We start from the raw sequence: 26,536 nt of genomic DNA, 5'->3' as shown, positions 1-26,536 counted from the left end.
TGTCAGTTGCTTGCTTCCCCCATGTGGGAGAATAATGCAGGGGGAGTGAGGGGTTAAGAAAAAATAGAAAGACAAAGGGAAACCTTGTGGGTTGGGATGAGGGCAGTTTACCAGGACAGTAAAGGGAGGGGAAATAAACACAAGAGGACTTGTAGAAATATATACAGGACTGGTGAGCCACAAAGCAGTTTCTCACTAAACTGCTCAACTCAGACTTGACCTTTGAGGTAGTCTCTAATTCCTTCATTCCCCCCTTTTTATTTTCCTCTGTGAATTCTTTTGCAGTCTACAGTATTCTGTCCTCTCGTTTAGAAGGTGTCTACCAATGTTACAGTCTGTAAAATTTAATTTCTGATTATATGGTAGGATGGGCATCATCAGATCCTCATAGATGTTATAAATAAAATAGCAGCTATGTCTTCACTGACCAACAAAAAGGAGACACAGGCTTTCTTAGGCACTGTGGATTTCTGGCAAATGCATACCCCAAACTACAGTCTCATTGTGAGCCCTCTTTACCATGTAACCCAGAGGAAGAATGATTTCCAGTGGGGTCCTGAGCAGCGAAAAACCTTTGAAGAGACCAAACAGGAGGTAGTCCGTGCGGTAGCCCTTGGGTCCATCCGGACAAGGCCAGATATAAAGAATGTGATCTACACTGCAGCTGGGGAGAAGGGCCCTACCTTGAGGCTGACCACTGGGGTTTTGGAGTTGGGGCTACAGAGGATCTGAGGCCCAGCTCCACCTGGCACCCCAACTGCTGGTGCTGGGCTGGATGTTCAAAGGGAAGGCCCCTTCTACATACCTGGCCACTGATGCTACGTGGAGCAAGTGGGTTGCACTTACCATTTTGGAATATCACCAGAGGAGGAGATGACACGTGCTGAAGAGGCCCCACTGTATAGTCAACTGCCAGAAAACAAGGAAAAAAAATGCCCAGGTCACCAATGGGTCCTGTCACATTGTTGGTAAGCATTGGAGGTGGAAGACTGCTGTATGGGGTCCTACGAGACAAGTTGCAGAAGCTGCTGAAGGAGAAGGTGAATCCAGCCAGTTTGCAGAGGTAAAAGCCATCCAGCTGGCTTTAAACATTGCTAAACAAGAAAAGTGGCTGAAATTGTGCCTCTATACTGACTCATGGATGGTGGTCAATGCCCTGTGGGAGTAGTTGCAGTGACGGAAACAAAGCAACTGGCAGTGCAGAGGCAAACCCATCTGGGCTGCTCCATTGTGGCAAGACATTTCTGCCCAGTTAGAGAACCTAACTGTAAAAGTATGCCATGTAGATGCCCACATACCCAAGAGCTGAGACACTGAAGAACATCAAAACAACCAGCAGGTCATTCAGGCTGCTAAGATTGAAGTGGTTCCAGTAGACCTTGATTGGCATCGTAAGGGTGAATTATTTATAGCTCACTGGGCCCATGATACCTCGGGGTATGGAGGTCACACGTAGAAGGGCTCATGATCAAGGGGTGGATTTGGCCATGGACACTATCTCACAGGGCATCCATGAATGTGAATCATGTGCCTCAAGCAAGCAAGCCAAACAGTTAAAGCCTCTGTGGCATGGAGGACGATGGCTGAAATACAAATACGGAGAGGCCTGGCAGATCGATGACATCACCCTCCTGCAGACACACCAGGGCAAGTGGTGTGTGCTCACGATGGTAGAAGCAACCACTGGCTGGCTAGAAACCTATCCTGTGCCCCATGCCATCACCCAGAACACATCCTGGGTCTTGAGAAGCATGTCCTCTGGCAACATGGCACTCCAGAAAGAACTGAGTCAGACAATTCTGGAATAATCTCATAGACACCTGGGCCAAAGAACATGGCATTGAATGGGTATAACACCCTACCAGGAACCAGCCTCCAGGAAAACTGAGAGGTACATTGGACTATTAAAAACTACTCTTAAAGCAATGGGTGCTGGAACCCTAAAAAACTTGGATATGCATTGAGCCAAAGCCACATGACTAGTTAATTCCGGAGTATCTACCAATAGAGCTGGCCCTGCCCAATCAAAACTCCCACAGACTGCAGAGGGGGATTAAGACCCTGTAGTACTCATGAGAAACCTGTTGGGGAAGGCAGTTTGGGTTGTTCCTGCTTCAGGCAAAGGCAAACCCATTTGTTTGGGAATGGGAAAGCATGGGGAAGTCCAGTGTGTACCCCAGGGGGATTTAATTTTGGGTGATGACAGCCACTGAATTGTTGGTGTATAACAAAATCAGTCCATGGCAGATGGTCTAAATAATAGATAAGTGATGTTATGAACCTCTCACATACTCTGAAAATGTAAGATCTGTGCATGATGTAGATGGTGGGGAAAAAGGGGTGGATAATGTCCTGGTTCTGTCCAGGCCAGAGTTAACCCCCTCAAGCAGCCAGCACAGGTGAGCTGAGTTAGCCCTGGGCTGTTTTCCACATCACCTGACACCACTTCCCCATAAAAGGGGCTGGTTGGGGAGGAGCACTCCTGGGTGCCTCCAGTGCAGTCTGAGTGTGCCCTGGGTGTAAGGTTTGTCCTTGCCTGTGCAGCACTCGGTGTTATCACAGTGTGAGTGTAATTGGCTGTTACTGTTCCCCTTTCATGGTGCTTTTGCCAGTAAACTGCCCTTATCCCAACCCATGGAGGCTCTGTCTGGTTCTTCTCTGGGAGTAAGTGAGCAGCACGTGGTACTCGGCCACAGTTCGAGGCTGAACCACCACACCATGGCAATAACAGGGCTGCTGCACTTCTTGTACAGTCCTACCCTGTCTTGGTAACAGGTCAAGGAATGCTGAGCATGAAGCAGGTTGTTCTGGATAAGTGAATTACATTGCATAAGGTTGGTGATATGCGCATGCCCATGACAGAGGTGTGCAACCACTGATGACCACCAGGGACCCTCCAGGACCACTGACTCATGTCACTGTGTATGTGTGATAGGGACGAAAATATGCAGAAAACATCCAAGAAACCATTGTCAGAAAGCAGATTTCTGCAAGAAATATGACTCTGTATACCTTTATACAACATCACCTGTACACTTTTGATTTTTCCTGACAGGAGAGCAAGCAAGGGCTTGCTCTTGTTACAGGCTGGTAAGCAGCAGCCACAGACCTGAGGCAGGACAGAGATGTGGGGAAGAGCTGGGATGTGCCCCCTTGGATGTGGGCTGCAGGGACAGAAGGTAGGAGGGGAAGGCCCCATCTCTTCCACACCTGTTCAGTGCTCAACCTGGGGCAAATAGGATGCCTGGAATGCTCTGGGGAGCTGTTGGGGGGAAGCTGAGGGAAGAGCCCCACACTCACCAGGTTAGCACAGGGTAGTTGTAGCAGGTGGTTACAGAAGGGTGAAGGAACTCACCACCTAAAATCAAATGAAATCACAGTGCACCTCACAATGTTTCTTTTCAGTTCCCTAGGGGTGAGACTTGTGCTTCTACCAGTTACCTGACATATATACCATTGTGCTAGCCTCAGAGCCTAAGCTCAGCTAAATGCTAAAAATGGTCAGCTGCCTAGGTTTACAGCTTTTCACATGTCCAACTGCAAAGAGCACTGTGTGATGGTTGCACCCATCCACATTTTTAAATAGAATGTAGTACAAATAGTATGTTAAGAGTTTATTAGTATTATGAAGGACTAGAGGTATTTACAGCTGTGTAATCACTGCTGTTTTTAAACAATACCAGTGTTTAAAGTGTTTTATTCTGGTTGTATTAAGCTGCCTCAGTGTCCCATATATAGCCCTTTCCAAGGAGGAGTTAGTCCTCAGCCGAGTTAATCACTAGTTATAAATGAAGGATTGACTGGGGTAGGTGCACAAACATAATAGAAATGACTGAGTAAAGTACTTCAGTTTAAGAGAAGAATAAGGTATTTTGTGGTTAAGTAGAGTTCCAAGAATTTATATGTTTAACATAGACTACCAAGACCTTGGGAAAGGAGACAGTGACCTCCGAGACAGATCAGCTGAATCTAAGAGACTGTAATCAGTGATACCTGAAGAAAAGGCAGACTTACAGACTTTCAGCCAACCAAAACAGGGGACTGCCACTCATCGAGGTGATGGCCCAACTCTGAGTTGTTAACAAAAGCAAGCCTAGAGTAATCCAAAGTCTACTTTAACAGAAATTGGTGACCTAGATGGGACTCTCGGATGGAAGAGATCGAGATCCAGATATCCTTCTGGAAAACCCCATTACCAACGCTGAATTTGCTGGCATCAGGACAGGTGAGTCCAAGAGACTTGGGCAGAAGCAGTTCCAGATTTGTACTGGGAAAAACTCTTGTCCTAGAAAATTGGAAAAGGATACCCCTGGCACAGACATGAAAGAAAAGATCAGTATTATTATGCCAGGAGGAATGGCTATTATTAACAAGAGCTAGAGGAGGACCAATGGATAGTTGGCCTCCCAAAGGTACCTTTGATTCATATAAACAAAAGTTCCTAAGAATTATTTTGGAAAATGCCGGTAGCCAAGACATTGATTATTGGTATATTTGGTATAATTATGCACATCAAAGAAAAAAACCTCTAAAACTGAATAATGATGAGGATCAGTAAATGCTTAGCTACCAGCTGGGCTAAACCATGACAAGGTTCTTCTCAGAAAAATCAAAGACTAGCACCAATTCTTGGAAAGGTCCCTTCAAGTAAAGCTGAAGTAGGAACTTCTGTAGCCATCCTTAAAGACCTTAGCTGGTCTTCCTTGTGACAGACTCTTAACTGGGCCTCTGGGTGGCCCTATTCTTCCTGCACAGAGTAAAACATGAGAAACAGTTGTGAACCACCCACAAGAGAAGATGAAAGCATGAAGGACTCACAAATGCAATTAAAAACATGGTATCAGTAAGGTGTTTGCACTCGGATTTGTATTTTTGTCCTATCTGCAAAGGCTCATTAACTGCTGCTGAATAAACATATGGACAGCTTGCAAGTTTCTGTATAGGAATAATTAATTTTCCCAACTATAGTATGATGTAATAAAACTCAGTAATTATTTTATATATTAATACATAACAATGTATACTTTACATATATAATTAATGTCCCCAATACATTAATTCAAGTTCTAGAAAATTTTGAAGCCTGTGTTTACAGCAGCCTGCTGGAATGAAGAACCACTGCTACTTGAAGCAGGTTGGGTAAGGGTGTTCAAATACCTAAGACCATGGGATGATTACTGGTGCTGGCAAAGGTAAGGTCTGACTATAGGCTGAAACACACCATCAAGACCTTGTTTTATATTCTGAATTTATTTTTCAAATTTGAAATAATAATAAAAAAATCTTTTAACAATTGAGTACTTTTTTAATGTAAGGCAAGCATACTGCATCAATCAAAGCTCACATATGGTAAAGCACATGATTTAAAAAAAATATCTCCTTCCCAGTTGAAAGATACAAATCTGGTTTCCTCAGACTTGCAGAAGGGTGAACACTTGGAAAGCTCAGTTACAGAAACACCACCACCATCCTTCACAAGTTCCAAATAACCATCACTAGTAATTGATTCCACCACAGAAAAATACAGAAGAATTATACCAAAGCAATTCTATGCTAACCAAGCTAGTGGATGAATGGCTGGTTTGCAGCTCCTGTCCCATGCCCCTCCTTGGACAGAGGCAAAAGCAGGGAGCTGATGGAAGTGGGATTGCATTCCCTACTTGAGAAGTCAGAAACTAAGATGGAACAGCAGAGTAGACAAAAGGAACACTGACTATGATGCTGAAGCATAGTGAGGCAGCAAGCCTCTGCTGTCTCAAACACCAGGGACAGGGGCAAGAAAATCAACACAGTGTACCTGCTTGTTAGTACCAGAAGGTAGCTGCTGAATCTTTACCAGCAACTGGTAAACTAAGAAGTTGCCCACAGGTACAAATAGAGGTATCCAAATGTACTGCAGAATTAATTAAGATTCCAGGCTTTGCTCAGGTCACAACAGATGCTTTTAACATAAATTTATTTCCACTGATCCATCACAGATCTATGTTTCTCCTCCATAATCTATCTGGCTTGCCCTCTTGCCTTTTTATTTACAAAAGCAGTGTCTCTTTTTCCCCTTAAGTGGGACCTTTCTACATACCCAGTTTGTTTTTTTCTTGGTACTGTCTCTTGAGAACCTGGCTTTCTCAAGGAGCTCATTTTCCTCAGAGTGCAGTTTCCTGCAACCCACTGCTTTATCTTGAGACTTTTTTTATCTTAAGGCTTTCATCTTGAGAAAGATCCATCAGGATCCACATGTAGTTTTCTGTTCAGTTAATGCAAACTTTTACCTCACCTGCATTCAGCACTAACTAGCATCCTGTTACATTACAGGTGAGGAAAACAGCATAAAAGATAGATCAAAATACACAGTGTTAGAACAGTTTGAAGTACAGACAAAATTACTGTGATTTAGTGTATGCTTACCAGAAAAAGGAAGCTGGAAAGCAGCACACTGTGGTCTGAGATTTGGCAAAATTCCAAATTAATCCAGATTAAGTGGTATGGAGAAAGGAGGAGCAAGGTATTTTCTAGTCAATGCTATACAGTTTCTAATACAATTTTTCTTCATCATTTATAGCCAGTTGCTGCAGAATCATTCTGCTAACAAGAATCAGAAAACTTTAACGTGCTTGCATCCTCAAAATTACACCCCTTTCTTCTAATCTACCATGCTGCTCTACTTAAATACTATGCAGTAGTTCAGTTCTACATCATGAAATACGGAACAGAGTGCTTTGGTTTAGCACTTCACTTTCTTGACATGATTTTCCACCACTTGCTCAGTGATGGTTTCATCTTCTTCAATATTTGTTTTAACCTTCTGGCCCACTAGGTCGAAGATGGCTTCTGGAGGAAATCCCTTAGGCTCTCCCACCTTCACTGTCAGCATGTCAAGTGTCAGTACTGCACCTTCAGGAATTGCTACTTTTGCCACAACAGACTTTCCCAGCTACAGGGAAGAAATAATTAAAAAAAAAAAAAAAAAGAAGAAAAGATTAAGTCACATATGTGTAGATTCATTGTACAAAATAAGGCTAAAAAATATTCTACAGTTACATGGGAATAAGTTGTGTAAAGTACCCTCCATTACTTCTTGTTCCAACTGAAGGTTGAGTTATCATGGAAACTTTCACTGTAACTAGGCTGCTGGGAACATCCAGACCTTTTCTGGAATTAGATAATGGCACACTGGAGTTTTTCAGAATCAGAATGGAGGGAATCTGATTAGACTGACTAGTATCCTAGCTTAGTATAAAAGCAGCTTGTATACAGTCATAAAAACATATTATTCCTATTACTATTACCATAATATGTGGCAGTGTTGAAGGCTACACCTTAAGTACTGTGCTCAGTTTTGGACACTGAATAGCTGGAGCATCTATAAAGAAGGGCAATGAAGCTGGTGAAGGGTCTAGAGAACAAGCCTTATGAGAAGCAGCTGAGGGAACTGGGGTTGTTTAGCCTGGAGAAAAGGAGGCTGAGGGGAAGCCTTCACTTGGTATCTACAACTACTTGAAAGGAGGTTGTAGCCAGGTGGATGTTGGTCTCTTCACCCAAGTAACAAGCGACAGGAAGAGAGGAAGTAGACTCAGATTGCAACAGGGAAGGTTTACATAGAATATTAGGAAAAGCCTGTTCATCAAAGAGGTTGTCAATCATTGGAACAGGTTGTCCAGGGAAGTGGTTGAGTCACCATCCCTGGAGGCATTTAAAAGGCAGAGATGTGGTGCTTAGGGACATGGCTTAGTGGTGGACTTGGCAGTGTTAGGCTTATGATTGAACTCAATGATCTTAAGGGCCTTTTCCAAGCTAATTCTGATTCTACAGTTCTACTCAACTAGTTAAGCACTGGATAATATCTGTAGAGCTCCATTAGACTCAAAGTTACCAACATTCTGCTTTGGTAAAAACAGTACCTGATTGCCAGAAAGATCAGTTTATAGAAAACGAGAGATCTACACTAATGGTACAGTGTGCTAAGCATAAACACCCTGCACGCTGCTCCTTAGCAGCAGAAAGTTTTGAGTGTTGAAGCAGAAAAACACTTCAGCAATAAACAGTTAACAAGCTATTTTTCTGAATATAGTTATTAGATATAGATAGGCCCAAGTGAGCTTCAGCTATACCTGAATCAAAAGCAAAAGTTACCTTTTGATTGCAAGCCATTTCACAGGGCAAGAGTTGTTTGACTGGAGAACCCATAGCTTTTTCCACAGTACGGATGGCTTTCACTAACTCTGCCAGTTCATTTGGTTCCAGAGATGCTTGGTGGTCACTTCCTTTCCATGTTTTGTCGAGGGTCACATGGCGTTCCACTACTTTAGCACCCATAGCAACAGCTGCCACTGAAATGGCTATGCCAGTTTCATGTCCCGAATAGCCGATGGGGATGTCAGGAAAAGCTGACTGATAGGCCTTGAATCATAGCACAGTTGGTTTCAATTAGCAAGGTAGCAATTTCAAAGACAAAGCAAATTTAATTGTAATAACTGCAATGAAAACTATGGACAATTACAGTGCCAGAAAGCACAGTTGGTTATGGTAAAAATGGAGGGTTTTTTTAAAATATTGAACAATTCACACTGCATTGCCAACCATCATGTTTTAGAGTTTCACTAGGATTACCAATACTGACAAGAAAAAGGTCCTATTCTACTTCTCTTATGCTTTTCCTTTTAATTCAGTTGTACTCTTCAAGGTCTCCAAAGTGTATGTTACTGAAAGTTATGATAACAGAATTTGTGCTCTATTTTGATCAAGAATACAGTGTACTAGATGAACTTAGCCTGTATGGAAAGCAGTTATTCAAGCACGTTTAAAATCTGAAGCAAACCCTTCAGCCATACACAGAGGACAGTCAGCCAATCTTAAAGCAAGTTAAATGTAGTCATGTCTTCCTCTACTAAAAATAACATACAACGTGTGCATAAAGCTAAGGAAGTTGATAAAAGTTTCTAGTCTAGCCCCCTATGTAGAATTACGTTCTCAATTCCATGCACTTTCCTAATGGTAACACTCATCATTTTTCTATGCACTACAAAGCACAGGATTAACCTAATAACCATACGTCAATTTTTCCTCTAACTGTGAATACTCCAGCACTATCTTTTGTCATATCTGTCAATGCTGAGTTCTGCTGAAAGAGGGTCCTGTGGGTATTTTTACTTCAACGCTTGCATGAGTAGAGGCATGTGACACGTCTTCTAACTTCTCAGAAGCAAATTCCAGCATGCCTAAGGGCTGGAAATAATACCACAATAAAACTACACAGCCCTTCTTCTAGTACCCTATCCAGAGCCCAGTCTGGGTTATACACTGACCGATATAACACGCAGATTTACATCCTCTGGCTGAAGCGGGTACGCGCTGGTGCACTGCAGGAAGCAGAAGTTTGGGTTGATGGGCTTCACAATCTGATAAACCTGATTCATTGTGTTCATGGACTGCATCCCACTGGAAATCACCATTGGGCGACCTAGCCATTAGAAAACATGCACATTTGTCCTAAATCTAAGAAAGCTTCAAGATTAAATTCAGAAGAAAAGGAAGCTGGGTGAACATCTATTTTTTTCCTCCAAGTCCGAGAGTGATTTTTTTCTAAAAGTACTTAAATCTTTTTTTCCAAAATGAATTGGGGGAAAAAACTAATAACTGACCTATTGAGACACAATGATGTTTACCAAAATGGCTCAAAAGAGAATGCTTACCTTTCTTGGCAGTCTTTTCCAAATATGGAAAATTGTTTGTATCTCCTGATCCTACTTTGAAAAATGGAACATCTAGTTCATGTAAAAATTCCACAGCCATCTACAAGGAAAAGAAATTACTGTATTTCAACAAACCAATTCAGCTGGATCAAAGCTAAGGAACATGCTGGGAAATAAACAACTCTTCAAAACAGCAAAGCCAAAGTCTAATTAAATAGGTCATATGTATATAACACCACCACGCCACCCACCCCCCAGTACACTGCTCCTGAAATATACTTTAACTATTCCAAGGATACTAGTTTCCAACTTCCCTCCTGGTGGAGTATTATTGACATGCCTTCTTTTACACTTCTATTACAAAACCAGACTCTCCACAGGTTTTTGACTAGGATCCCTGTCTCAAGGCAGTCTCTTTGGTCTCCAACCCATCTCCAGGTACAGCTGCTTAGTACAGGTGAGCTCCACTGCTCCTCTTAACTTCCAGATGAACCTGTGGGCTACAGCATTCTTGCTTTTGATTTTGGGTTTTGTTGGTTTGGGGGTTTTTTGGCACTACCAGAGCAAGCAACCTGTGAAAGAAGAAATATACAGCAGGAATGCAGACGGGTGTTCCTGCCACACGCTTCCTTCAGGCCAGAAATGCTAAACCAGTGTTTAAAACTACAGGTAGCTTTCCTAAATAGATCTGTCATTCTGAAAAACTGTATAAGTATATTGGATAAGCACCTGGAAAAAACTAAGTGCCCAAAAAGATAAATCCAAAACAAATTTTCTTCTAGGAGAGATACTAGAAAATTAACTATGCCAAAGAAAAGACTATAAAAGTTTACTCAAATGTTAATTATGCTCTACCTTCTAAAAATGTGTACTATATTGAAGACAAATCAGGAATTATTGGAGGCTCTGTGAAAATCAGTGTTGTATCAGTAAAGCGTCTTTCTAAAAATCAGTACTTTTATGGAAGAAAATATCAAACCTACCACAGACAAGAAACACTGAAACCCTCCATTCACAGTCAGGGAAGACAATGAAACAGTTACATAACTTCTTCCCCCTACAACCACCTGCAAACACTTTTTAATTTCTTCACCTCACTCTTTAAATCATATCTGCTCAGTGCCAGAGAAAGGGTGCTGATGTCTAAAGGAGAATCAAATCTTCTTCGGTCTATTTTTTTATCATAATTGCGATGCAGATTTAATTTCTTGTACCTACGATGCATAATGTCCCTTTTCACTTTACTCATTAAGATCCATTCTGCATGAAGACAATGAATACACTACATTAAAAAGCCACAGATCTAATCTGTTGAAATCGCACACAAAAAGGACAGATAGACTTCACATCCAAGGCTGCTCTTCATTAGGTAAACAGCACTTGAAAACTGGCAGCTTTTCAGTAAGAGATTTAAAGAACAGGAAGTAATCTCAAATAGCAGGAACGACATAAAAGGGAGTGGTACAAGGGGATCCTGTTTTGTCTCTGGTACACACTGGAACTGATAAAGGAGTTACTCATAGTCTTTATATTTACTTCACATATCACTTCATTGATTTCCTCATCTAGTTAAACACACAATTTAACCTTTTCAATACAGATGGAGTTTCGGGGATCCTGTTCAATTTACAGAAGTTGAAGTATTCTTAAGGACTTATTATGTCAATTTCTACAAAGTTTGCCCTAAGTTCCAAACCCATGTCTTGTAGGAATGCCACCGGAAATCTTAGGATCTGTGTAATGCAATTACTGTTCAAAAAAGAAGGCACAAACCATGTATCGTTACTGTTAATTAGCTGATGCAGCCACACACAAAGGAGCACAGCCTATCTTGAGAAAAAAGAGAACCCAGAGGTGGAACCCTCCACCCCCAGCCCCAGCCCCCCACCCAGCCCAAGGAATATGGGTCTTTAAGATCCCAGATATAGAAGTCCAAAACTACCGGATTTAATGACTCTTTTCTTAAAAGAGTAGGTATTGTTCAGCAGCTCTTCCAGACATGAAGATAACAGCACGACACACGCTCTTTTCATAGATCTATTTCTGAGTCCGTGGCACCAGGCTACTGCAATACATGCAAAGCACCTTCTCATCTGTCAGACATACACAGGAATTTTTTATGGTATGGATTTTGGTCAATAGGGCAGTAAGTCTTTTCCAGGAGTTTAGTAAAAGAAAAAGGAAGATAAGCATTTCTGGTGCTTAGAAACACCAACTGGGGTCTAATAAACAGCAGAAAAGGAGAGGAAAAAAAAAAAAGAGGGAAATAATAGGGATTGAGAAAGGAATGTTGTATAAATACAGAGGGGAGTTTGAAATGCTTTGGGCCAATATACCACACAACACCAGACAGTGGTCAGACTACAGTTCAGCTGAGGCCCTGTCTCTGAGATAATCTAACTGTGCATAAACACCTCATCATGTATGTCAGGTTTTCCAAACTGTTCAGCCATCTACTACTCAGGTTGAAGAGGGACAAGTGAACTGGCAGAAGTATGGTTTCCTCATTCAGAAATTCACCATCCACACGAATTTAATACAATGTTGATGTAAGCGGTATTGTGCCCAAGTAATAACCAACAGACTAACAGCTGGACTCTGCCTGTTATTCCAGCACAGCTTACATACCTCATCCATGCCAGAAGCAGTGAAGAAAATGCCAATCTCTTCTGCGTATTTCTTGAGCTCTCTGTATTGATCATGACTAAACTCCAAATGGCGCTTGTGCTCTCCATAGGTCTTTCCCCAGGAATGTTGAGAAGTATAGGGCCTTTCCAAGGCTTTCTTGTTGAACTTGTACTCCAGTTCACTCTTCTGGAACTTAGCACAGTCTGCTCCGCAGTCCTACAAAACAAGCTGTGGGCACTGAGTAAAAGAGCAAGTGAAACTGCGCTCAACCCAAGTGTGAACACACGGATCAGACCATGCAATTAATGTTCCCATTTGCAATCACAAGGGCAATCAGAGGAATGGTATGAACACCGAGTAACAGAGGACCTAGACACACATGAGCCCTGTTATTTCAAAAGCCTGTAGTGGAGTAGCAGCCTAGAAATAAATCAAGGCAAAACTATAGTTCAGTTTTGCACTAGCCACATGTACCACTTATTTGAACAGTTGATTTCTGTGATTTTCCCACCTCGGCTGTCACGGCAACTTTATATGAAAACCAGTGAGAGGGTTCTGTAGAGCCTGAGTACGAACCTTTAATTTGTTTGCAGCGACGCAAATGGTGAAGTGAAAATCCAACTACGTGGCTTTGTACTCAGACCACAGCTACAGGTCTGAACTCATTACGTCTCACTCAGTGATGACATACAGGTTTCTACCAAGTCTGCGTCCTACATATATAATACCAAACGTTGTAACAGTTAAGAGCTTAGAGGGTAGTGTTACCTCTACTATAACGACAGTGTTCCTGATGCTAGAGGTTAGTGGTAGGTCAAAAAAGTATCTCAAAACAACCCTAATGCAACCAAGACAAACTAGGGGTTCATCAAGAGAGGGTTCAGTAGTTCTCCCCATGCTCACCGTTGGCTTGTGACACAGCCAAAGGGCTGCTGTGGCCCCTCGGGCACTACACAACCTGCCCGGGAGTGTGCAGGCACAGGCCCGTGTGCCGTGAGCGAGGGGACGGGGACACACAGACACAGACAGAGACAGAGACACAGACACAGAGACACACACACAGAGACACACACACTTCCTGAAAGCGAGCACCATCTGATGACCCTCGGCTGCGCGGCACAGACCGAAGGCTACGGAAAAGGCACCCGCCCTGCCGGACCTCCCCGCGGCCGCTTTCCCCGCGCCTGCTGCGCTCCAGCGAGCGGCCTGCTCACCCGCAGGTGGGAGACAGGCTCGCGGCGCAGCCCCACCGGCCCGGCCCGGCCCGGCCCCGATATCGCCTCCCCGCCCGTCACCGGGGACGCGCCCGCCCCGCACCTTGGCCATCCGTATCATGCGCTTGGCGATGTCCAGATCGCCCTGGTGGTTCTGCCCGATCTCCGCGATGATGAAGCACGGCTGCTCGCCGCCAACGCGGCGGCCGGGACACAGCTCGAACTCCCGCGACATGCTGGAACCGCTGCTCGGCCGCCGCCGCCCGCACACGCCTGCGCGCCCGCAGCTCCGCGCCCCGAGCGCCGGCACTGCCGCTGCCTGTGGCAAGCGGCCAATCCACGCTGCGGGGGGCGGGGCCGGGCGCCAGCGCCTTCCGCGTTGGGTATCTCGCGAGAGTGGATGGGGCTGCGAGGAGCTTGTCTGCTGGCGCAGGGGGCGGAGAGGGAGGGAGGTTGGAGGAGCGTCGGGGCTCTTGCGGGGTGTGGCGGGCCGGGGCCTGTACGGCGTGCCTGGCGGCGCCGGGACAGCGCCCGCCTTCTGACGAGAGCGGCTCCGCCACCTCAGGGCTCGGCCCGCCCGGCGCTTCCCTGCGCCCGGGTGTGGCGGCGCGCAGGCGCCGGAGGCTCCCGCTCCGGGCCCTGCGGACGGCCTTTAGCTGCCGCGCGGTGGCGGCAGCGGAGAGGGGACTGGAGCTACCCTGTCCGGAGCCCGGGATGGGGCTCGGCTGGGGACCTGCCCCGGGCAGAGCGTCCTGGGGATCTGCGGCTCCTGAAACGCCTCGCCGAACAACACCCCCCCCCCCCCTCTTGCTTGCGGTGGCAGAACACTGCCCGGAAACCCTGGGTACCGTACCCGTGAGACCCTTCTGACGCGGGGAGGAGCTGCGGGAAGGGCTTGGTTTAGGCAGAGCTTACAGGGACAAACCCAGAAAAGTGGTGAAGAGCGGGGCAGTGTGTTTCGGTCCAGGGGCGGGTGGGCTTGGGCTGTCCCGGCCCACTCGCACGCTGCACCAGCCGGCTCCTGGCGGGGCCCCGTTTAGCTCAGCGTGGGGATTAGACCGTGTGCCAAAATACTGACCTTTCCTTCGTTTAATAGCTCTGACTGGATGGGCAGAAACAAGTGAGACATCACACCCAGCCGTGTGGCTGCAAAAACTCCTGGTAAGCGTTCATTGTGCCTCTTCAGCGTCATACTTTGTCTACGAAGCTGAGTTTGCTGGTTTACGACATGACACCCCCTCACCTCTCCCAGGTTATCCTCCTGATGGGGAGCGCGTTGACTATATTAACGTGGTCTGGATTTGCACACCTTGCTGTGCTGGATGTAATTGGGAGTACCCCTTAATATATTTACACCCAAACTAGTTAAAAGGTCTTCAGCTAACCTGCTTATTGTTTCCTTTCCTTACCTGGTGGAGTAAGTACCTTCCACAACTGCACAGCTGCGCCCTGTGGAAGCCAGAATTGCTGTTGAGTGAAAAATTTAAAGGCTTTACCCACTTTTAAGGAGATGTGCAGCAAAAATACTTAGGCATTTCAAACCAAATTATTTTAATGGATCAGAATGTTCTAGTATTCTGACTGCATTCTGATCTTGCCTTAAAATACAGTGTTACGGTTTAACCTGACAGGCAGCTAAACCAATCACGCAGCTGTTTGCTCCCTGCTCCCTCCCAGTGGGATGAGGTGGGGGGGAACTGAAAATGGAAAAACTAAAAAAAAAAAACCAACGAAACAAACAAAAAAAACAACTTGTGGGTTGAGATAAAGACAACTTAACAGGAGAAAGCGGGTTGAGATAAAGACAATTTAACAGAAGAAAGCAAAAGGAAAAAAAATCATAAAAAAGTGATGAAGGGCAGAGTTTCTCACCACCTGAAGTCAATGCTCTGCAAGACACTGAGCTGACTCACCTTCCCATGCCACCTCCATTATATATGGAACATGACATTGTATGGTATGGAATATCCCTTTGACCAGTTCAGGTCCGCTGCCCTGGCTGTGTCCCCTTGCAGATTCTCCGGTACCTCCACCTTCCTGATGACAGGACAGAATGAGAAGCTGAAAAGTCCTTGACTGCTTGTCAATAGCTAAAATATTATTGTGTTGTTAACATTATTCTCATCCTAAATCCAAAACACAGCACTGCACCAGCTGCTAGGAAGAAAATTACCTATCCCTGATGAAACAAGGGCATGCAGGTAGCAAAGTAAGTCTAACTGTAAGACAAAAAAAAAACATAAATGTACAAACAACAATCAAATGGAGTAAATTGGTAAACAAATCTTAATTCCTTTTCCCTTGAGGCAAATTTCAGTTAGAATATGATGTATTGCTGTGGTTTCAGACAAACATCATTGTGTAACAGAAAAAGATTGTAACAGTGTTAAATGTATTTCTGATAAACATATTTCTTCTTTCGCTTCAAACTTTTGCTTTCCTCATGAAAGTTGCTTACCTGCTACTTAGCTGTGGTATTGTGCCCAAGATCACAGTTACCTTCTTCCAGAACTTTTAGGATTAAAAAAGATTGTAATGAAAAATTGTAGATGTAAAATAAACTGTTGTTAAGCTTAGGGAGCAAGTTCCTCTGTAAATGAAAGCAGCTTCTTCAGGTCAATTACACTACCAGAACAGCTTAATGACCAGTGTCATTGCATTTGTTGCACGTATTGGTTTATTGACCATAACCATTGGATAATTTACATTTTTACTCAAATAAATCAAGAACTATCTGTTTTAAAATAATGTTATCACTCAGGGATTAAACGAAACCAAGCTATGCTGTGTGAACAGAGTCCACCCAGACAACAGTGTGATCTCAAGAAAGGTGATAAATTGTCCCAGATTCTCCCTTCCTACAATTTTCTCTTGGTTCAACCTAGTAAGGCCAGAAAACACCAAATTGCTTGTTTACTTCCATTAATCACAGGGTTTGTGTTGGGCTTTTTCTTTTATACAAATGTGTACCTTTGGAGAAAAATGATGAGTTAAGAGCTTCGAAGAAAAAAATACTCTTGCCTTCAGAAGTATTCACATGTTTAGTTATTCCACTCTCCCATCATTCCTCCTGAGCATATATAGCTTACTTTCTGTCTTCCTCCAGTAGCTATTTCACACTTTGAAAGATTAAAAAAGCCACAGACCTGTAAAAGCAAAAAAACCCCAAAAAACAAAAGGCCAAGAAACTGGAAAAATCTCTTGGACGCTGAACAAAAGTTGTAAACACAGATGAGTAGTTGGCACTGATGGGAGACAATCAAACAGCAGCCACATCTCATGGTACCAGCTACATAAAATGATTTACCATGAAAATCTCCTTCCAGGGAACATTTGGAAGGTTCTTAATGATACCTCTTGGGATCCCCATGTGTCATGTCCCATCAGGTGGGAAAGCCAGGGAGGTTCAGACCGAACCCCCTTGCTTTCTAAACTCCTTCTCAGAGATGAGTCTCGGTGCAGATGTATCCAATCCTTTCCTCAAACCTGTCTGTCCCATCCCAGCAGATGGGTACATGCAGAGTTAACCTTTTCTGCCTGCCCCAGGGACCAGGTTAACCCTCTCTTAGCTAGTCTCTTTTAACATCCACACCATCGAGATTAGCTTCTATAATCTTCTGTGCAGTACTCAGAAGTAACAAATCCTGACCCAGGAGGTCCAAGCAAAGCACATATTTAATTAAAAGCCAGTATGATTATAAAGCCTGCAAATAAAACCACAGCACACTATATATTGGAACAACGGATTACAATTAATAGACTTTAGCAGAACAAGAGATGATGTTACTACTATGTGCTGACAGTAAGGTTAGAAATTGAGAGGAAAAAATAAAAAGATATCACCACCCAGGGATTCAGCGTAGCCCTTGGGTAGCGAGCACATGCCAGATGTCCTGAATCTGCATCTTTGATGCCCCCTGGCCCCACCCTTCTGAGGAGGCCTAGCATATCTTGTGCAGATTCAGTGTTGAGTTGCAGAGTGTTCTGGAAATGAGTTGGTGGGGAATGGGGGTCCCAAGTGATCATTTGAGAGAGGGATAATCCTAACAGTCTCTCCTGTTGATGCAAGTCATTAATCCCTGATCGGACCAAAGAAGACGCTCAGACTGAAAGTATCAGGCTCCCAGAATGAAAAGGAGACCATGCCAGTGGATTTCTGGTGATCAGAGTGAAGTTAAACTTGGAAATGAGACAGTAAAAATATCAGGAAGGTTTCCATGTACTGTGATAGGAAACAGCTCTTTCTGGCTGCTGCAAGTCCCGATGTTGCAGGGAAAAAACCCCAACAAAACAACAAAAAAAGTCCCCAAACCAACCAACCCCATTCCTACTCTTAGGAAGTACAAAAGGTGAGAATTTGGCAGGTTTTGGCATACATTTTGGAAAGCAGAGTATTTCTGACTAGAGAATGTTCTGCACTTTTACATTCAGACGTTCTTGCTTGCTTTCTCCATATATTCCAAGGGATGGCAATATATTAATTTTGTAAAAAAACTTACTATCACAGAGGAAATTAAACACAACTCTTTGCTAGGTCATACAGCTTGTCTTTTAAAACCCAGATTTCCAATGATAATTCTAGAGAAGTATGTAATACATATATTTGCACCCATCCTACACAAATGCAAAAATACATATCAGAAATCTCCCCAGAGATTCAAGAGAAGAGAGGGCCATCCGCACTATAATAAGCAAATGGATTAAAAAATACATACAGAGGTGGAAAAAAAAGGAGCATGATTTTCTTCTTAAAAATATCTTAATGGGTAAGCAACATTCATTTAGCAGAGTTGTATTTGCTGGGCAGATAAGCCAGGGCAACGTTTCCTATGTCCCAGGACCTGAATATGTGTATCATAGTCTTGTGTTTTGGCACTCTTCAAAACCAAGCACATTCATGAATTTAGCCCATTTTTTTCCACACTCCTGATTCCATGCCTCAAGTAGGCAGTATGGAGAAGCTGGAGAAATAAGAGTATAGAATCATAGAATCATAGAATGGTCTGGGTTGGAAGGGACCCCAAGGATCATAGAGTTCCAACCCCCCTGCCACAGGCAGGGCCACCAACCTCCAGGCCTGGATCTACACAAGGCTGCCCAGGGCCCCATCCAACCTGGCCTTGTAATTTACACATACTTCTGTGTTCTGACAAAGGCCTAGCTTCTTAGAGTACCTTCCTCTGAAATCATCCTCTCACAGACGTGCTGGCACACTTAGAACACTCAAGGTCTGTCCCTGAGGTTTTAACACAACTGGAAATCAATAATTGAATTTTATAAATTAAATAATAATTAATTATGATTTTGTGATATATGTCTTTCCTGTGGGGTGAAGGTTCAATGGGTGTTAAGACCTCACCTACACACAATATTAGCACCACACACTGTCCTTTGCACATTTGCAATTATAGTAGTGCAGTAAGTCTTTTTGCTGGTATTGGCTGTTCCTGAGAACTGCATCATTCTGCAGCTGTTCCTGGAGGAGAGACTGCAGTGACAATGACTACCTGAACATACCACCATACCCTCCACTGCGCAGTAGTATGTAATAAATAAGTATGTTAATCATGCTTAAGTATTACAGACAGCATCAAAATCAGGAATGTGTGTATCTGTATAAAAGCAACTGTTTCTCTAGAAACAATTTGGAGACTATTTCATAGCCAGAAAGGTGTCATGATAACCAAACCTGTATTAGCCATACCTACTGGTCGACCACGTGGACTACAGTCACAGGTGGATACAAACACAGGCACAGGTTATTGAGGGGTGCTGAACCACAGTTACAGAAAGATGTGAAACACAGTCCCTGAAAATATGATTACATTTTGTGTAATGGGTAATACATACTTTGTTTTTGAACAGTTTCTAGAGAGATAATAACATTTTTAAAGTATGTTCCAGGTGTTACAAATGTATTCTATTATGGGCCATAATAATACGATTTCAGGAAGTATGGCTGAAGACCATACCATTATCTGTTGAACTTTAAGCCCATAAAAACTGACTAACAATTTATTAAAATTGTTATTTATTAAATTCACACTCATTATTCGCCCTGCAAATCAACTTGTGAGCGTAGCCTTAGTACATAATGCATATAAATGCGGAGAGTAATTAAGTTTCTCTCAAAAAATAATTGTTTGACAAAGCAGTTTGGTAAGAAAGTATTTCTTAATTGTAATATTGAAACCAGTCTCTAATGTGCCATGTCTCATTGAATTTTAGTTTATACTATGAGACATTTCTCATCTAAACAATATACCTTGTAGCCCAAAGCCCCAACTTGTTCTTCAAAGCTCATTAGGTGCTCTGGGTTCTTCCTACACACATGCTTACCACCAGCACCACAGGACAGGCACACCCTTCTTTCTTGTGGGAAGTTCCTTGTTCAACCACCAGGTATAGAAGCATGAAAAAGATGTCTCCAGAATACTAATAATTAATTTCTGGAGTAATTTTACAATGGTAGAATACTACTTTGTCTACTATAGTCTAACATGACTGGAGATTGAGCTCTTGTGTTTTTCTTTAACCTGTAAGCAGTAAAATTGGACAGCTATCACACCGATAATTATCACACAAGCCAAACTGAATGCACATGTAGTATACGGTTTATTCAGGAATTACAGAGCTTGAGACAAGTGCATGCAGTTTGTACACTCAGGCACAGACTTTTATACAGTCTTGGAGCTTGGCTGGCATGACTGAAGACATGAAGAATCATGGTCCTTGAAGCAGGTAATGTGCTTGCAGCTTTGACACAGTTTGTAGGAAGAAAATTCCATGATGCTTTAGTAATGATGACCATTTTCCAGCAGCAATTCCTCTTCAATATCAACATCTAATCCATTTATAAAATGTTTAACTTTCTCAGTGGATTTGCCTTGTCACAGAATCACAGGATGACAGAGGTTGGAAGGAACCTTTGTAGATCATCTAGTCCGACCCTCCCCGCCAGAGCAGGATCACTTTGAGCTTGACTCCTTTGTAATGTCTAAAGCAGTGTTCACAGCTCCTAAGGTTTTAATTCTTTAGTAAGCAGAAGCTAACAGCTACTGAGGTGTTTACAATCTTCTGGCCTCTATTTTCAGCCTGAGTGTGTATTATCCTACATTCCACACCGTAACAACAGACACCTGGGGAAAAAAAACTGACCATCCACCAGCAGTATGCCCTCCTGATGAGGAAGGCCAACAGCATCCTGTGCTGCATGAGGAAGACCACTGCCAGCATGCAAAGTAAAAAGATCCCTCCTCTGTACTCAGCACATCCGGAGTGCTGAATCCAGCTTTAGGCCCACAGTACAAGAAAGGCATGGACATCCTGAGTGAGTCCAGGGCAGGATACAAAGATGATTAAGGGACTGAAGCATCTTTCATATGAGAGTTAGAAAGCTGGGACTGTTTAGCCTGGAGAAGTGATGGCTCAGGGTGATTTTACCAATGTATATAAATCCTTGATGGGAGAAAATGAAGAAGAGGGAATCAGGGTCTTTTCAGTAGTGCCCAGTGTCAGAACAGCAGCCCATGGACACAAATCAAAAGAAAAAAAAAAATCAATCTCAACACAGGAAAACACTTTTTTTTTTTTTTTTTTTTTTACAGTGAAGGTGGTCAACACTGGAACAGGTTGTCCTAAGAGGTTATGCAGTTTTCATCTCTGGAGAAAAAACAGACTGGAAACAGTCCTGGGAAGCCTGCTCTTGCTGACCCTGCTTAAGCAAGAAGGATGGACTAACCAGTCTAAACAGTTTTGTGAGTCACCTGCTACTTCTTTTGATAAAAAAAAAGCCATCCTTAATGTCTAATACCTTATAAAAATATTCTACATTGCATTCTCTTCTTTGGGTTTTTACCCCTACTCAATAGATTGAAAATGGGATTTCTCAATTTCATGTTCCTAAGACTTTACCTTCATGGTATTGCTTCTTCTGTAATTTGTATTATTTCAGGTATTTTGCCCCATATTTGCAAACTTGCTTCTTCATGCTGCTCCTTCCTGCTTTCTTGTCCTATTACTTCGTGCTGTTCTGACAGTCTGTCCCATTGCCCTGTTCATCTTTGTGCAGCTCTGTGCTTCTCTTAGGCATGCAACAATCTTACCCTTTGCTTATTTAAATTCTACTCGAATACCAAGCACTGCTGTGATTTATTAGAGATACCGCTCTGACAGAAGCAAAAAGTAGCATCACTGCACCATGTGTTTATTAGTTGTAGCTACATTTCTTACTTAACCTTCTGACTGTTCTTTGGAAAGCAGCTGGACCTCTTACCTTGGGATGTTCCTATTTAACATAGCAGATGCTGCCAACAGCATTATCATCTTTACTTCAGTTATTTTCTCAGGGCAACAAGTCAGCACAGTAAACTGAAAGCACTGGTGGCTTCTTGTGGTACTGGAGGCCTTGTAGCAGAAGACACATTTGTCAATATGCACATGAAATAAAGGTGAGACCATTCAAGCTCCTTTACCTAGCTGGTGAGTCAGTACTTCCCAAAGCCTCTCTCTCATGAAGCAACTGTCTTCCTTCTGGAGATGAGAACTACATGTATTAAAGGCTACCTTCTCCTGGGCCTCGCAGTGACACACTTGCGTCTCCAGTTTGATTTTCTGGACATGTCATTCACTCTGGACATGCCTGGGAAGGGGCGTGAAGTATAAGCATGTTTTCTTTGGGGGCTTTAGTCTTCCTAAACCTGTTTAGTTAGTAGAACTGTTAATTGTGGCTGTAGCTGCCCACATCAGTGTATGTGCAGTGATATCTACCAATCTGCTTTAAGGAAGCATTCCGATTGATGTGAAGTGATGCACATGGTAACTGGTGTGAAGCAGACAGAAGCTGTTAGCTTTCTGTGCTCCTCAGACCAGTTCTTTTCAGCTGTTGCAACTTGCAGAGGAGTAGCCATCAGACAAAATAGCTTATGTCTTTCAGATGTAGGGGGTCTAGTTAGGAAAGACTAACTGAAAAGTGTGGAAGAGTGGCTATGTGAGAAGCAAGGCCATGGCTCTATGGAGCAATTGTTCAAGCAGTCTCCTGTGTAACATCACTGTCTCCTGACGCCCGAGACACTCTGCAGAGGCTGCTCATCCCAGCCTGGGCACGTAAGATGGCGTCAGAACGGGAAAAACGGTTACATCAGGGTATTTGGATTCCTACTCAGTTGCGGAACTTACTGGGGAAAAGTTTACGTGGGAATGAGCGGGTGGTGGAGAGAGTTAATAGCGGGCCGGTGGGAGGTGGACGGGACAGGGAGACATGCGGCAGGTCCTGGTGTTCCGCCAGGTCCTAGTGCTCACCCAGGGCTCGGCCCCGGTGACTGTCAGGGTCGCGCTGTGGTTCACAGCACGGGGAGGAGGGTGCTGCGGGCAGCAGCTGAGACCAGTGAGAGCATGCTGCGCAGCCCAGTGCCTTGGCAGAATTGCCATAGAAGTGGGAGAACTCACTCGCATCCTGCAATGCCGCTTGTCTGATGGGCTGGTTTGCAGCGTTCATGGATTTAGCCAACTGAGAGCAAGGCTGGTTACATAGCAAAGAAAATGGAAAATAACAGGAATCGGTATTAGAGGAAATACAAGCCTCAACTCAGCAGCTGGAGTTACAGGCAGTTGTAAAAGTGTTTGCAAAGTGAAAAGCCATAGTATGTGATTAATTGTATGTGGTAGGAGTAGTTACCCGAATGAAACGAGCATTATCGAAAGGAAATTTAGATAAGAGATTAAGGGGTTTTTTTAAGGAACTGTGGCTGGATTGTACAGTCATGCCTGGACTGTTGATAGTTTGCTAGTGGCCTTGTCCCTGGCGCGAGTCCTCGTGGCATAGGCCCACTAGAAGTTTGGCAAACGGACGTTACACACGTCCCCGAATTTGGTTGGCAAAAGTATGTCGATGTTTGTATAGAGTAGGTGTAAAAGGAAGTTTAAAAGGGGTCAAAGAAAGTCAATGTCAGGTGTTGTTAAAAAATGAAATAAAGGTGTTGCATGAGAGAAAAGATCTGTTGAGATTGAAATAGATGGAACACAAAATTAGGGGGAAAAAAGAGTGGCCTTCCAAAAGAATAAAGCATTACAGGCTGGCCACATGGAATCCTAAAGAATTGGTAACAGGGGCATGGGAACCAATTTATAACCAGAACTGCATAATTCGCGTGCAAGCAGTTTTGGAAATAATTTCCAACAAAACTGCCGATGCTACAGATCTGAATCAACGATCTCGAGAGACGTGTGCTGCGATCCTGCAACGCCGCCTGGTTTTGGATGATGTATTGGCCAAAGAGGGAGGAGTATGTGGCAAATTAAGTATTTCCACCATGTCTGATCCTATGGATCCAAAACGTGGTGAACCGCATGCAAGCAGTTACCGGGACAGAATAAAACATCAGGTTTCTAAAACCAACAAAACAAGTAACTGTTAGGATCATATAACCCTATCCCTTCTATGCTTGCTATAAAGTGGTGTAGCAACTTTCTCCCCCTTTCCCGTTTTGTCTAATAGAAATTATATATAGAAACTCTTGGTTAACTGAACAAAACTGAACTTTATTGGTGTACACAACTATAACAACAATAGAAACCAGCCACAATAAGAAAAATAATCAAAATAATAATAAGTCCTGACAATACATAACATTCAATTTTAAAGCGCCGCTCCCAAATATCCACATCATCTTCACCAGAAGCCTGGGTCGTCTGCTTAGAATTAAAACAATTAACAGAAAAGGAAAATCTTGATTCTTTCTAAATTATCTGAGCTTGAGGAGACCTTTTAGTCTCAGTAATAATTACCCACCTGTCTGGTTGCTCTGGTGGGTAGAACCACACTTGTTCGGAAGGTGACAACCTGAAAGTCTAAGGGCAAGGGAACAATATACCACTATAGCCATAGCAAGGACATTGCCCCTACTGCCTGGCTATAGAGCTGTAGAAAGGAAAATTTACCACTCGTGGAGCTGTAGACGCATCCTGTGATTCAGGCAGGGGATTTGGGGTCTCACCCTCACCAACGCCGGCCATTTTGTACGGCTCTGCTGCTTGACTGCGTGTTCACCTAACTGTGTGCTTTTGGAAACGCACATGCGCAGTTTTCCCTCACCACCTCCCCACAGAAAGTACTAGAAAAGGAAGCTCACGCATGCGTGAATCCAGTGAACCCAGTATTTCCGCCATGATGATGGCGCATGACAAAAAGGAAGACTCCAGCCGGTTTTGACCAGGCCTGGAGACCCACTTAAAGATTAATTTGCTAAGTAATGGGTGACGGGGCGGGAAAGCTGTGGACTGGCTGCATTGCACATTCCAAAACTGATCAGTTTTGCATTTCCAAAATCACAACAAACAAGTAAAAAACAACTTGCCAATTTCTACTTCTGTCCCAACCAGTTCCCTACCAGCTAAACGAATGGTCTCCTTAGGCAAACCGATCACACACTCTCACAAAGCTCTTTATGTTTTGAACTAGTTATGTCTGTCACAGAACAGTTTGGTACCTCTGTCAAGTGTTATTAAGAATGAAGTTACAGGTACTAACTTGGGAAGGAGGTCTGCCTGTGTCATTACAGGTAACGGGAGCCAAGCGGATAAAGCTGTGGATCCAGAAGAACTCAAGCCTGCATGAATCAGGACGAGATCCTGATCCCAGTAACTGAAGTCAAGTGTTCCAAGTGCAGCCACAGTGGACTATGAACTTTGCTGCGGGATATTTTGAATGATCTGACAGTCTTTGAAAAATGCATGTATTTGTGCTAAATGAAAATTAGGGAAATAGTGATTTCTGAACAGCCTAAGGTCACAGATTGCAATCGGTGCCTGTAGGAAAACGTGAGGCTGATGTTATCTGCACTTCTGACACTCCTGATTGGCAAACCAAACAAATGCAACAGCAAAGGTATCAAGGCACTTACAATTGGTTTCATGACTGGGGAATTTCAGGATGGATATTGTCAATGGTCAAACTTGGATTATTGGATTTGGTAATTATGGTACTTGTCTTACATTTACTGTCATGTTCATTGAGCTTTCTGCAAAGGGCCTTTGCAGAGACCTCAAAAAGCAGTTTTTGTAACACAGATACTAAAAAAGAAAAAATTGGCAAGGAGGACAGTGGGCCTGCCGGCGGCCTAGCTCTCCTCACAGAAGACAATATCCTTGAATTTCCATAAGACAAGAAAATTACTCATGCTGAGAGGTATTTGGTAATTACATTCTCAAATATAATGACTTTGAAAACAGAGGTACACACTGCCTCAACCCAAGAAAAAGTTGTAGGAAGGTATTTGGAAGTAAGTGAACATGTCGTTGACCAGCCATAATAAGATGGCCAAAATACAGCAGGTGTGCAGATAACTTTTAGACATCAAAGATAAACTAACAACGATTAGCTGTAAGATATGCTTCTCAAAACTTGTTGTAAGTACTAATTTAGTATATGTGCTGCCGAAGCGAGCACAAGGAGCTCAGGCTCCCAGGGAGGTGGTTGAGTCTCCTTCTCTGGAGATATTCAAGTCTCGTCTGGATGCCTATCTGTGTAATATGAGATAGCGAGCCTGCTTTGGCAGGGGGGTTGGACCCGATGATCTCTTGAGGTCCCTTCCAACCCCTAAGATTCTGTGATTCTGTGATTCTGTGATACTAATTAATTGCTTTGGTGTGAGCAGTATGTGTAGCCAATTAGCAGTTTTTAGCTTGCCACACTTTACAGTGTAGCGTATTCAACGGCTTCTTGCTCGCTCCTCAAATGGGATATTCCTTCTCTAAAATAAAAATGGGGGAATTGTGGAAGAGTGGCTATGTGAGAAGCAAGGCCATGGCTCTATGCAGCAGTTGTTCAAGCAGTCTCCTGTGTAACTTAATAGTACGAGTAGGCGTTGCACCGTCCCGACGCAAATGGTAGAGAGGAAGGTCGGTATTTTTGATAGCGATGTTACACGGTAACAAGAAGTAGAACAAGATGTATGTTTCAAGGATCTGCTGTTCCTGAGAATGAGAAAGAAGCACCGTTCCCAGACC

At 43.5% G+C, this 26,536-nt stretch overlaps 1 protein-coding gene across 1 annotated transcript; it reads right to left on the bottom strand.

Moving 5' to 3' along the window:
* Positions 1 to 4,968: 4,968 nt before the first annotated feature.
* Positions 4,969 to 13,824, bottom strand: NANS (N-acetylneuraminate synthase). Its single transcript, XM_084278256.1, has 6 exons — positions 13,635 to 13,824; positions 12,318 to 12,533; positions 9,690 to 9,789; positions 9,303 to 9,457; positions 8,131 to 8,397; positions 4,969 to 6,931 (listed from the first exon to the last, which is right to left on the bottom strand). The coding sequence occupies exons 1-6, from the start codon at positions 13,764 to 13,766 to the stop codon at positions 6,722 to 6,724; spliced, it is 1,080 nt and encodes a 359-aa protein (XP_084134382.1). The 5' UTR covers positions 13,767 to 13,824; the 3' UTR covers positions 4,969 to 6,721.
* Between the last annotated feature and the right edge of the window lie 12,712 nt (positions 13,825 to 26,536).

This window comes from Gallinula chloropus, assembly GCF_964237585.1.
Source record: "Gallinula chloropus genome assembly, chromosome: Z".
NCBI classification, from domain to species: domain Eukaryota; kingdom Metazoa; phylum Chordata; class Aves; order Gruiformes; family Rallidae; genus Gallinula; species Gallinula chloropus.
The sequence above is the reverse complement of the archived record's forward strand: the minus strand, read 5'-3'. Positions and strand labels throughout refer to the sequence as shown.

Bases quoted from the DNA above. Each gene is read 5' to 3' on its own strand.
- NANS (XM_084278256.1), bottom strand. From the start codon at position 13,766: ATGTCGCGGGAGTTCGAGCTGTGTCCCGGCCGCCGCGTTGGCGGCGAG. The intron at 8,398-9,302 runs GTCAGTGTATAA...CTATGATTCAAG, and splicing joins TAAATCTGCGTGTTATATCG to GCCTATCAGTCAGCTTTTCC. The intron at 6,932-8,130 runs GTAACTTTTGCT...TCTTCCCTGTAG, and splicing joins AAATGGCTTGCAATCAAAAG to CTGGGAAAGTCTGTTGTGGC.